This window comes from Neolamprologus multifasciatus, chromosome 12 (assembly GCF_963576455.1).
Source record: "Neolamprologus multifasciatus chromosome 12, fNeoMul1.2, whole genome shotgun sequence".
Lineage (NCBI taxonomy): Eukaryota > Metazoa > Chordata > Actinopteri > Cichliformes > Cichlidae > Neolamprologus > Neolamprologus multifasciatus.
The window spans coordinates 22,801,043-22,814,217 of record NC_140450.1 but is presented as its reverse complement, the minus strand read 5'-3'; the positions used below and the strand labels follow the sequence as shown (position 1 = coordinate 22,814,217).

General features: G+C 39.4%; 2 protein-coding genes across 3 annotated transcripts in view; both read left to right on the top strand.

Annotated features, from left to right (window-relative positions):
• The first annotated feature begins 11 nt into the window (after window positions 1–11).
• smn1 (survival of motor neuron 1, telomeric) lies at window positions 12–6,466 on the top strand. Its single transcript, XM_085181482.1, has 8 exons — window positions 12–144; window positions 867–938; window positions 1,019–1,138; window positions 2,817–3,008; window positions 3,442–3,618; window positions 5,723–5,797; window positions 5,973–6,080; window positions 6,318–6,466. The coding sequence occupies exons 1-8, from the start codon at window positions 97–99 to the stop codon at window positions 6,372–6,374; spliced, it is 849 nt and encodes a 282-aa protein (XP_085037608.1). The 5' UTR covers window positions 12–96; the 3' UTR covers window positions 6,375–6,466.
• A 3,643-nt stretch (window positions 6,467–10,109) lies between these two features.
• The window catches only part of rtkna (rhotekin a), a 54,691-nt gene continuing 51,625 nt past the window's right edge, over window positions 10,110–13,175 (top strand). The window contains exon 1 of one of the 2 annotated variants that reach the window (XM_085181456.1): window positions 10,110–10,600. In XM_085181456.1, the coding sequence (XP_085037582.1) occupies window positions 10,490–10,600 (111 nt within the window). In that variant the 5' untranslated portion in view covers window positions 10,110–10,489. The remainder of the gene's footprint in view (window positions 10,601–13,175) is intronic. The other variant, XM_085181457.1, reaches the window with a different exon arrangement.

Here is a 13,175-nt window from a genome sequence, read left to right as displayed (position 1 = left end):
TAGACGTCGCAATGTTGTACGTCACAATTTTCGACGCACGCTGCTAGTTAGATGTTTAGGAGTTAGCGGCTAGCACTGGATACAGCAATTGTTCACATGGCGAACGGATGCAAAGAAGTGCTTTTTACGCGCGGAACTGGACAGGCGAGTTATAATGCAGTATTACGCGGAGGAACATGACTTATATGACGCTTCTATGCTATCTGTACAGTTGTTTGAGGCGGTGAGCTATATAGCTAAAAGCTACAAACCAACGTTGAGTTAGGCTAAGTTAAGATATGAGAAAAGGAATAAAAGAAGTCAAGCCGGAAATACACAATATACCAGATTTGCTTCAATAAACAAAACGTGGCTTTATTGGAATATACCGTTGTGGATATGCGTTACAAAAAATGCTTTACAAAGTAGTTTTAGGTTGAGTTGCAACAGTTCACAGGAGACAAAGGTGTACTGTACAATAAGCCTAAAATCCTTTGCATCCTGCCTCTGTTTTTGCATGCACTGCTTGTAAGATGCTTCATTATAATTGTGGATTTAAGACTGATTTAAAAATAATAATAATAATAATGTAGCAACATTTAATGTGCTCGTCTTTTTGTATGCTGTTTATCCTGTTTTTCACGAAAGAAATTGGTTAATTATTCATCATAAATTGTTTTAAATTCTTTCTGCTCTTCAGCACACCGTCTTTTACTATTTAGTGAATTATTTTGACACAACAAATAAATATTGGCTGTAAATGTCATCTGGTTTGCGGGTATTATTTATTATTTTTAAATCACTTAATGTTTAGCCATTATTTATTTATACCCATTAAAAATACATGTTTGTATTGTAAAGACTACAAATTTGTTGTTCTCTTCCAGAGTGATGATTCAGACATCTGGGATGACACCGCACTGATAAAGGCTTATGACAAGGCAGTTGCATCTTTCAAGGTAACTTGGGATTATTGCAGTATGTGTGAATGTTAAATGTTGTTTGCTACTTTAAAGTCTCTTCTTGATTTGTGTGTTAGACTGCCCTTAAGGGTGAAGATGAGCCACAAGTCTCAAAGAAAAACCAACCAGGAAAGAAACGCAAGAACAACAAGAAGAACCAGAGTAGGAAAAGAAACAATGCAGCACCAGAAAAAGAGGTGAGAAACTGGAACTAACGCTACAGATACATTTGAAGGGGAAAAGGTTTAGAGTTAAATATTTACACATGATGTTTACAAAGTTGTCAGAGGTATCAAACTGGAGAGTACATTTTAACATGAGTCAGTTTAGATTCTGTGTTTCAAATCAGTGGTCAAAATGTGTCTTTCATTTACAGTTTCTACAGTTATGGTCAGAAGTTTAACTACACTTATCACAAGCATGAATGTCATCATAATTTGAGGATTTTAATGATTTCTTTGAACTGTTCTTTTTACTTTGTGGAGTGATTGCACAGCATACATCCTAAATGGGTTTTAAAATCAAGAATGTGGTGGACAACAAATTTTTGGGAGGTGGATTTTCTCTAATCCACACAGAGTGAAAAGTATAAATACAGGCTTAAATATATACATACATTCACTTAAATATTTTAGTAAGTGGTGCTGTAGGTTTAACAATGACTTAGAACTTGGCAAGGCCTATTAACTTGTCATTAGTGATCACGATTGACTAAAACTAATAGTTTCTCTGCCATCATAAATAGGATTTGCATGGCAGCAGTTATTGGATTGACCGGTGCTTGTTACAATAGGAAACCCCAGGCTATTCTATGAAGGTCTAAGAAGGAGAATCGTACATTTATACGAGTTGGGATGGTGTCGGAGCTGTCCCTAAACAACTTCAGATTTTAAGATAATCAGTTTAAACAATTGTAAGCAAGTAACAGTTACTTGGACACGTGACCTCTCATCCAAGGTCTCAAAGAAGACCCAATCTTTCACATCCTCAGATTAGATGAAATGTGTTAGGATGTTCAGGAACAACCCAGGAACCGCTGAGGCTCAAGTCTGCCATGAACTGGAAACTGCTGCAACATCACTGTCACTGTACACAGTGAAGCAAGTTTTGCATCACCGTGACGTGGAAGGGTGCCAACCAAGAAAGAAGCACCTTCACCAAAAGATCTTCAAGCCTGCCTGAAATTTGCAGCAGCCCACATGGACAAGCCAAATGTCTTGTGTAGAAAAGTTTTATGATCAAACAAGACAAAGGCTGAGCTATTTGTCCACAATGACAAGAGGTCTGTTTGGAGCAGTAAAGTTTACGCGTTGAAATATAATTTCACCTCAAATCAATCGTTGGAAAACTGGGTGTTCCAACAGGACATTGATCCCAAACACACATCAAAACTGGATTTAGAATGGATATAGCAGGCTAACATTAAGCTTTTGGAATTACCTTCCCAAAGCCCGACCACACCCCCGTTGAAATTTGTGGACTTTGCTTAAAACCTGGGTTTGTGCAGGAAGCCAACAAATTTAAATGAGCCAACAAATTTCTTCTCTGCCGAGAAGAATGATCAAATATTTAACCAGAAAGCTTGTTGATGGTTACCAAAAGCCATCTGGTGGAGATGCGACTTGCTCAGGGACATTTAACGCGTTATTCGGAGTATATGTATATATGCCTTATGTATACTTTTGATCCCACAGAAATTTAATTTAAACTTGTGCACCTCTTCTGCACCATGTTACCATGACATTCATGCCCATGATGAGTGTTTTTTTTTCTGACCACAACTGTACCCTGTTGGTAATTCAGAGACATTCAGAAACAGTGTTGTTTACATGTGTTTACGCTTTCACTTTAATTACAGTTTATGTTGTGTCACAGTGGCAGGTTGGGGACTCATGCAGTGCTTACTGGTCCGAGGATGGCCAGCTCTATGCAGCCACGATCGCCTCCATAGACAAGAAGAGAGGCACTTGTATAGTTGTTTATACAGGCTATGGCAACGAGGAGGAGCAGAATCTTGAAGACCTGCTGTCAGAGTTTTCGGAGGGTGATGAGGAATCAAATACCAAGGTAAACTAGTGCAAATAAATGCATTCACATAACAGCAGCACAATACAAATAACAATTCAGTTATTAGAAAATGGTAGTATTGTTCCCTGACACAATTTGCACATAGTTTTTACCTTCATTATTCACATATGCACATCATGAATGTTAAAATAGCAAAACTAATATTGTGACCAACTCAGACTTAAATAATTTTTTACCATTTTATCAAATGGTGAGTCATGGAAATCACTGCCAATTAACAGATTGCTTTCTTAGTCTATTAAAACGTAGGACTAAGGATGGATAGATGGGTTAGCTCTTTCTGTTTTTGTCTGGATCGTTTCTTACTGCTTCCCAAACAAATTCAGATATGTTTATGGATTTCTCTGTATTTGTTCCCAATGGTGTGAAATTGGGGAGAAAGATCAAAGCAGTATGTCTTTGCTATCCATAGGTGCATGAAGCAGAATCTTCAACAGAGGAGAGTGACAGGTCAGCTACTCCAAACCAGCACAAACAGTCACCTAATAAGGGCCACAAGTCCAAGACCCACAAAGAATCACCTCCCATGTGGGCTCCTGGTTTTCCTGGATTTCCTCCAGTACCACCTCCCATGCATGCCTTCAGACAGGTAAGAAGAAAGGCTCTTTAGGGAGCTGATTCATTATTAGTCTGCCAACAAAATTACTTTCATGCATATTACTCCTCTTATTTTTGTTTTTAAATTGTGATTAAATAATTTTCAGGTATTAATTAAATTGCGGATAGGAGGTTGAATGTTTGGTGTAGTCAGAAAGAGGAAACTTCGTGAGCAAAGTGTTTATAATCTGAACACTAAAGATAGAATATGAACATTTATTGCAGGACTGGATTGTAATAGGCCCAATTTCTTTATGTAGACCCAACTGTAAAGAGCAGAAAAGAAATAGTGTTTTTAAAAATATTCTACATTATCTTAAGCTTTCTTTGAGCCTCTACATGCTGACTGTTCAGTTTAAAAGCATACATATACTTATTATGGACATAAATTTGTGCCTTTTAGTGCTTTCCTGGAACTGTGGGGACTAATGCTTGTAATAATGATGGATATTAAAAAAAAGTTGTAACTAATCTTTGACTTGAAATCAAAAAGCATCACAGTTATAAATACAGATTATCAACAAATTTGCTTAAATGTTCCTTTTTGTTTGTTTGTTTGCACCATGATGTACATATTTTACCTCTTTTCTTGACAAAAGTTAAATTCTTGAATTTATGGTCTTCTGGCACAGCTCTTACTAAGCACATTTCACCGTTTTATATGGTTGTATTCAGCTATTGAATTTTATTTCAAATGCCTTATTTTTACACTGAGCTTTGTGTTTTATCCAACTTTGTGTTTGATCATCATCCTGCAAAACAACACAACTGTTTCCAGGTTTCAAACATCTATCTGATGTTTTGAGCTTATGATGAAGAATTCTGGAAAGTCCTTCTCATTCATTAACTTATATTCAGTGGTGCACATAAGTGGTCCGCAGGTGCGCATTCACTGTCAAAATAAAAGACGCGCACCAGATAAGAAGTTGCAACGCGCGTTTGCGTACATGTAAAAGGCACTGTTTGTCCGCTAGAGTGGGATTTTCACAGCATATTCTGCACCACATCTCTGTGCATTCATCGTTTGTTTGAAGCCAGCTCACCTCACCACTTTTCCGGGAATATGCGCTGCTTTTGCGGTTCGGACTCTTCTGACATTTCTTTGGAGGTGGAGGAACACCAAAGTAATTGCTTAAAGGAGCTTCTTTGACATCTTTAAGAGTTCTAAACAAATGTCTGTCCTCCTCCAGAAAATCTTATGTACGCAAACGCGTTGCAACTTCTTATCTGGTGCGTGTCTGTTACAGCGAATGCGCACCTGCGGACCACCAATGTGCACCTGTGCTTGTATTAATTTAACTGGCAGTAGATCAGCCTCTCAGCATGATGCTGCCACCACCATGCGTAACAATCATGATGAGGTTTAAGTGTCTCAGCTTTTTTTTTAAAATGACTGTGTCAAGATTTTGTGCTTTTTTTATTCTCATATGGGAAGCAACAAACTTTATTTGAGCTCGAAAGTTTTGATTTTAGACACCAGCCACTTGGTCCAAAACCTCACTAACTTTGGACTGTGACAATGTTGTTTAAGCAGCTTCTGTTTCATGACAAGCCTGCACTTTGTGATTATCTTTGAATTTGCATTGGTTTAGAAATGCTTACAGTAATCATTCCTGATCTATTGATCAATCCAGTTAGTGTTGTCGAACTAACCTTCCTTGGCACAGAAAAGCTACCACCTAGGCAGACACTAACCAAAGCTAAAAGGCCATGCACCTTGCCCTTTTTTTTTTTTCTAGACCTCTTGCATTAACAGTTGGAGTGGATTTGTTTTTTAATAATCCCTACCACCACCACATCACCTCTATCAGGCTGGTCTCAGCTCCCCAGGCTTAACAATGTGCAATCATTTTGCCTCACAGAGCAATTCAAAGATATCAATAAAAGCCTAATATTTCCATGATATTTATGTCCATGTTGAGAAGAAGTTATTTTGAGTAAAAGAATTGGAAGACATCAGACTGCGCTTACTTCAGTTTAGATAAGTTTCCCTAATGAAAATAGTTTCAAGCCTCTCTCGTTACCTTGGGTACTTTATGTGGTAATGATATTACAAGCTGTTGATTTCCACCTTTGTGTCTTTTGTCTTGCACCAGGGGAGCAGCAAGCGATCTGGTAGTCATGGGCCTGTACCTCCTCCATGGCCTCCCATGATGCCTTTTGGTCCACCGGTGAGTTGGGATCAATTTTTACCCTTAGCAAAGCTAAAGGAGTGTGTTTACTCCACAGCAGGTTAAATGTAGATACAGTTTAGGACATAACATGTTAGGGTCTAACAAATGGCAACGTTAAACACCAACAACTGCATCCTGAACATTCGCTCTGCTGTTGATGCCTCCACCTTAGATGGTTCCTCCACCTCCACCGATGAGCCCTGACATGGTGGATGATGAAGCCTTGGGCAGCATGCTCATCTCCTGGTATATGAGTGGATATCACACAGGATACTATCTGGTACGTGCAAAGAACCCTGCTGGCTTTTTGGGAGGTTATAACATGGATTTGGAGCTTGTACATACCTCACCTTTTGTTATGCTGTAAATAGTAGTCACTTGTTTATGGTAATGTTGATGCTTTTCCTTTGCCTTTTTGGTTAAGTTGCTTTATTTTTCCTTTCAGATTTTAAGGCATATGTAAAAGTCATGGATTCATAAAATGAGTGATATTTTGGGGGTTATTGTGTTTTCGTAGGGGCTGAAACAAGGGCGCAAAGAAGCTTCCAACTGGACAAAACAGCATCACAAATGAAGCCCTGCTTGTTATGTCTGTCTGTTCATATGAAGTGATGGAAGAAAGTTTTGTATTCTTTGTAAATAGATGAAATAAAGACTATGAGAACACAGCGGGTACCTGTTCTTGGATATAGTTTCAATTATGCTAGAAAAGACTGTATAAATTACTTTTTTGTACAGTGCAATTGCTTAAAAAGATCCACTTTATCGCTTTAAAAAAATACATATTTTCTAATTGATTTTACAGAATGGCAAAAAAAAAACCAAAGGATTACTGGATATTACTTGTGTGTATGTGATGAACTCAGTAGCATATGGTTGTAATGGCAAATATTGTCCAGTAGAAGTCAGACTGGTGTAATGTATTTATAGGAAAATGTGGCATGAATACATCATCAGCTGTTTTTTAAGTCCTGTACAAAACAACGGCTGTACAAAGGAACATTTTATGCAACCATTAGTTTGTATACTGTACACTTGCCATCCTTAGAATTCGATTCCAACCCAGACTTCAGTCCTGTGTTTAGTCCCTCTGGTGATTTCCACACTGTTAATTCAGAGTCTTTCCAATATGTTCCTTGGATACGAGCTCCCCATTTTCCCTGAGGTATTCCCTCATCTGCTGCCCGATATAGAATCACATCCATCATAATCTTTTTCAGCTCGCATCACGTAGACGCATATTTCAGGCTGATAGAAGGCACAGTTTCGGCTACAGACAGTATTACAGTGAACTAGTCATGCAGATAAAGATTGATTAGAGAAAAGTACTGAGACATTAGGACCACAGACAGATACAGACAAATGGACGCCTGTGGAGGCGTCACGGTGTGGATAAATATATATTAACATGCTACAACCTTAACAATCACCCAATTAACGCCTTTGGAATATTTTGGACCTGTGGGCGCTCTCCAACACAATCAACATCAAATGAGGGAATATTTAATAAAAGGCTTATGTTTCAAGGACTGAAGCAGTTCTAATGCAATTTCTCTGCCAATTTTTCTTTTTAATGTCTTTGTACTTGACAAATTCTTTGAGAGATATTTCCAGTAGGAACACCTAGATTTCAAAACTCCATTTAGGCATATTACTTTCTTGGCTCTAATATTTTGTATAATGACAACTCGGGGTCTGCTCACGACTTTCTTTCCGATGTCCTGAAAACTATGCTGGAATGTTTGAGGTTTAATAGCGTAGGAACAGAGGAGGAAATGGGACGATGGTTGCAGATACTTTGTTCATTTTTATATTTAGAATATAGAAAACCACATGCAATTACAGTGGCAACAGCCACAATCATGCTGCTGAAGCTGTCCCGCATTCATTTCATGAACATATTTCCTATATTTCCTCTACTTTATGCTCATTCTTTCTGAAGTGGTGAGCAATTTGTGTGTGAGAGCGAGAGAAGGTTCAACAGAATATAGTTTTGTGATAGGTTGTAACAGCATGATTGTCTCATGGCTTTTTTTGTTTTGTTTTGTTTTGTTGTTTTTTTTATACCATGTGATCTTCCTCCAGCTGCTCCATAGCCATTGCTTGACAGAAGAGCAGTCTCTTTGTTTGTGTACTGGCTGTGGTCGGCATTTTATTGCCCACTGTGACTGCCAGTGTTTACTGCTGTATTTGATTCTCACTGCAGCAGTCTTTTTTTTCTTTTTCTTTTTTTTTTTGCTGTTTTGTGTGCATGTGCGGGGGCAAAAGAGAGAGAACAGGAGAAGAAAGAGGGACAGTAACAGGAGAAAATGTAGTTTGTGGGATTTACAAATAGAATATGCACTATAAATGAGGGGTGATAAACCAGACATATCTTTTCCCCACAGATGGGTCTAAAATCTGCCACGGCGAGGCTTGCACATAAGCCCATTGCTTGCCTGACTCTGCAGCAAACTGAGCTGCCCAAAGGGCTCAGTGGAGCCCAGTGAGGAGTTGAAAGGGGGTCAGACCTTGCTTGGGAAAGCACCGCTCCCCACTGTGACTGTCTACCCCCTACTGACCAGAACTACATGAGGCATGTAAACATAATCTGCATTTCACATAGATCCTTCTAGGAAACAGACAGACATCCAAGTGAGATCGCATTGCTGCATGAGTTACAGTGCCTTTAGCTATTTACCCAAGCTCCCAACATCAACAAACAACCTGCTTTTAGATAAGAGACTTTGGGGGATTTTTAGAGAAACGGGAGCTGTGCTAACCCCTTTTCCTTTTTCCACAAAGATAGAGCGCCAAACATTCACTGCAGTCAACATTACATCTTGAAAATAGTGGCACAAACACCATTAACACCAAACGCAACAAAATGTTTGTTGACACAGTTAAATATAAATTTGCACTATTAAGCAGAACTGGTAAAACTCAGCTCTATGTGCTAAATCACAGATTTAAAGTGTCGGTGAGGGCTGCGTACCAACCTGAGTAAAGTGGCTGTGACAGAGAATTTGAAAAGCAGCGCTATTTACATGTTTACATACAAAGAAGTGCCAGCAAACAATCACAGAACTAATATTTAAATATTGGCAGACAGACGGCTGTTTATGATTCAGACAGAAGTCAACAAAACAAATAATAATTTTAAAAAACGGCAATATATGATACCATGGTAATTACATATTATATATGAAAGTAGTTAAAATAAATAATAAGATCATTACAGCCAGCATTGACTCAGATGGATTCCTGTCTAAGACTTTATTTTGCTGAACTGATTTCCAGCCTAGGCTTTTTAACTTTTGTGTCTTTTTTGCATAAAGGAGTATTTGAAATATGGGATTGCAGTAAATGGATAACTGACAAAGCCCAGACTTCTTTTTTGCCTTGAATAGTTGAAATATCACAAGTGAATTGCTCAATTTATCAAAGAAAGCAGATCTAGAAAAGGGGTTTTTGAATTTGAAGCATTCAGACAAGACGTGCAAAGTATCAGACATTTGTGCTGATGACCTGCAACAAACTCCAAGGGATGCGTATCTGATTTATTTTCTTATTTTCTTATGCTTTTGAACTGGATGAAGGCCTCTGTCTCTTTTCGTGGACGTGACCTCGGTGTCAGCGAGAAAGAGCCTCGATTACCTTCTGACCCAGAAGCTCCAGCACAGTCACAAATTATGATTCACGTTCTTGCTGGGTCGTCATGCTCTGTTGCAGATGCTCATAAATAAAACGTCTTACCATGAAAGTAAAGTCCATACCCCTATCTTTACAGCCCCGTAAAGTGGCTACATTATTGATATTAGGGAAAAGAGAATTCCAGAGGAGCACATAATGACTGTCATAAACATTATGTTTAAAAAGATCCTTATAGCCTCCTTTTATGAGTGGCTACGAAAGCCTTCAGCTGCCAGCTAAAGCTGCCGATAAAACCGATTTTCATTGTCATCACAGTGATGTGAACACGAGCAATTAATACAACTGGGAAACTTTAGCTTATTAAAATATATATGGAAATGGGATTAAGAATAGCAATGTGCTACACTTTGACAACAATGCCTAGGAAACACTGGAAAAGCAGACAAGGCTCTCAAAATAAAGGCTAATTGGACTTTTTTTCCCTTCTTATTTATTTATTTGCTTATATGTACTTTTAATGGTGCATGCTACACCTTAATGCTTAAATAGTTTGTGTTGTGAAAGAGTTTCCAAGTAATCGCTTCAGTGAAAAAGAAAAAAGAAAAGAAAGAGGAAAAAGTGGGCCTGCAACAGGGTTTTCGAAGTGCAATAGTGAGTCTCTGCCATTCATCACCAGTAGAGGTCTCTGGATGCAGAGCAGGGCAAAGTTAGGTCTCAGTCAGCTGTACCACATGGGGTGTCACTGTGTCACTGCTGGACGCACTCGGGACAGTGCTGTGAAAACTGGGAAACTGCTGACAAGGAAGGCCCTTCAATCGCTTTTCTCCTGCCAGAAGACCTGCTTCAGCCTCTCACATCAGAAGGAGCGCCGGTGTTTTGGGGTGGTTGCTTAAATTTTTGTGGGCTTTTTTGTTTTTTATGCCAACCTGGTTCTTGTGTGCTTTGGTTGTTCGGCAGTTTTCGAAGCGGCTTCTTACGCTTTGCGCTCCATTCAAGTCGAACTAAAACGCTCCACACGGGGCTTGCCCTGACTGAAGTTGCCAGAAAGCAGAAACGATGTTTTGCCGAAATCAAACAGCGAGAGCCACGGTTGCTCGCGGCTCTGCCCTTGAAATGGAGATACGGCGGGGGAAGTTCAGAAAGAGCGTTTTCCTGGACACATCCCAGGTAGACTCTGATTCTCCGATTCTCTTATCGCAGCCGTCTCAAACACACATACACACACACAGAGAAGAGAAATGTTCTGTTTACAACTTCGACTGATCTCACTCCTTCTACAAACCAAAATATCTGGTAGACTTTTAATCTTGCTCCGAATGCGAGAGTGTAGCCTGCTTTGCTCGGCACACACACACACAAAAAAACTTAATTAAATTGCACAGGAGAGCTGCTGCTGCTGCTGCGCTCACGTCTTCAAATTAAACGTCTAATTGCAGCATTTCCAAACCGCTTTACCCGACTCTAAATAAAAACTAATAATGTACCCGCAGAGACTTTAACGTGTCTCTATGGTAACTTCCCCAGTGAGGTTGGCTTTAATATCCCCGAGAGGTTCAGCCTTGTATTGTGTAGTTTTGGTTATGATGCTTGAACCTTCAGATGCTTTTCTTTTTCTTTCATTAAATGTATTACATTATTAAATCATTACACATCCCTCTGACATTTTATCAGCAAACTTTCTCAAAGCAACTCACTTTTAATTCTTTTTAAATGTTTCACCTTTGACTGCTGGGCAATACATCCTCAACAATAAGTTGGGAACTAGGTCAAAGCTGTAGTCCTGTGTTTTCCCCCCTCAGCTGTTTGTCACTGGATTAGAACTGCAAGTCTTCCTGCATGTTTTCCCTCTTCCTGCTTACAAATCGCCCATGTCAGCATCTGCTTCATATTAGCCACTGTTTGTCAGTAAAGCAGGCAGGCTTAGAAGTGACTTCCAAACTTACCTCTAATTATTTTTACTCACGATCCACTTTAATAGTGTTTGGGTGGAAGTCTTGCCTCTGTGCACCTCTCTTTGCACTCCCTTCCATACATTCACACTTGCCTGTGAGCCCTCATTAGATTGCATGTTAATTTTAAACTGCTTTTAGTCAAAAGCACATTCTTGTTGTTTTTGCATCTGTTAAATTAAAAGTACGCTCACATATGAGATGTATCTGCAGTTCTGGAAGTTGATGATTGGGATTTTGTTTTGCCAGACAGGAGTAAGACAGAGGGATGTGTACGTGTGAAACAGTGTGTGTGAGCAAAGGGAGGGGGAGGCCCAGATGTAAGAGGATACATAAGGAATGTTAATGGTGCAATATAGCAAACGATCAAGGCAGGGTATTGATCTGCTCTCTCCTGCATCCCTGAATCTCACTTGCTTTATAACCGTGTGCAGGCATAAACATTGTCAGGCAACTGTATGTTCACCTGTTGTTTATAATTCATGTCACAAGAAAACACTACTAACCCCTGGGAGGTGAGGCACACTCCATCGTATTGATCCGCAGTCAGATTTACTCGGATCCGGCGTCTGAGGAGCCTGTATATATTATATCTGGCACACAGGCCCGCACAGGCCAGTTACACTCACTAGATGTGCAGCGGTGTTAATGTGGTTAAGTCTGTACAGCTTCACAGACAGGAGGCGATGATCTCATGTCTTGTCTGGTTTCTATCAGGTGGTGCGAGCTGAAGATCAGACATTAAATAAAAAAAGGAGCTTACAAATTGCATAAACAAACATTCTCAAAGGCACTGTTATAAGAGAGATGAGGAAATAGCACAGTCTTTTTTAGTGTGCAGAGCAGGAGTTATTAACCTTATTACATAGTAATCATTAATTTGGCCAGTGGGCTTTAGTGAAGGTTAGTGTTTACCTATTTTTGTACTGTTTTGTCTATTCTTTTGGGAAATTAAACCAAAAACAGTTGAAGTACTGATAAGAAATGACTAGCAACACCAACCTCAAAGCTAGCTTCATAAATATTCCACCTCTAATTCTCATTACTTCCCCCCGGTCTCTGTATTAGTTATTTATCAGGGTAAAGACTTCCTTTCTTTTCACAACGACAACAATGATCACTTCCTTAACTCTGTAATCTGCTTTCCACTGGTTCTCATACTAGAGTAATTTGTGTCTCTGCCTTTGTTGCCAATGCTAATGATCCTCTTTCAGGAACTTGGGACCTTCCTCTGGCTCCCCGTGTTACGGGGCTCTCTCTGTGCCACCGTGGAACCAATCTACGGCATTTCAATGAAGCGCTGTGAAAGCACCCTGTTTTCACAGTGCCAGGGAGTATCACGTTTGTGCGAATGTGCCAGCACTTGATTCTCTTATGTAAATGTGTGCGTGCGAAGGTGGCCTGTGTCGAATTTTTCCAAGTCAATGACATGTTATCAACAAATGAAACGCACACACCATTTATCAAATCCAGGCCCTTATATTGCATCAGATATACAGGAGTGCAATTATGAATTTGCATTGCATATTTTTTATCCTTTAAATGGTGTTAAAAAAATCCAGTGGCAGACGTTGGCGATTTCCATAAATTGTTTAAGTAGTGCAATCAGTTATGCAAATAAAATATTCAAATGTTTAAAATATTGCCAGGCTCTGCTTGACATTTAGATATATTACATCCACGGCAAGCTTTTTTTTATGCTGCTTGAATGTAATTAGAGTGTCTCTACATTATCGAAACATAAAGGTCCTGGCTGGCTGTCTTGCAGTGTTCTCTCTCTGCGTCTTCTGCGG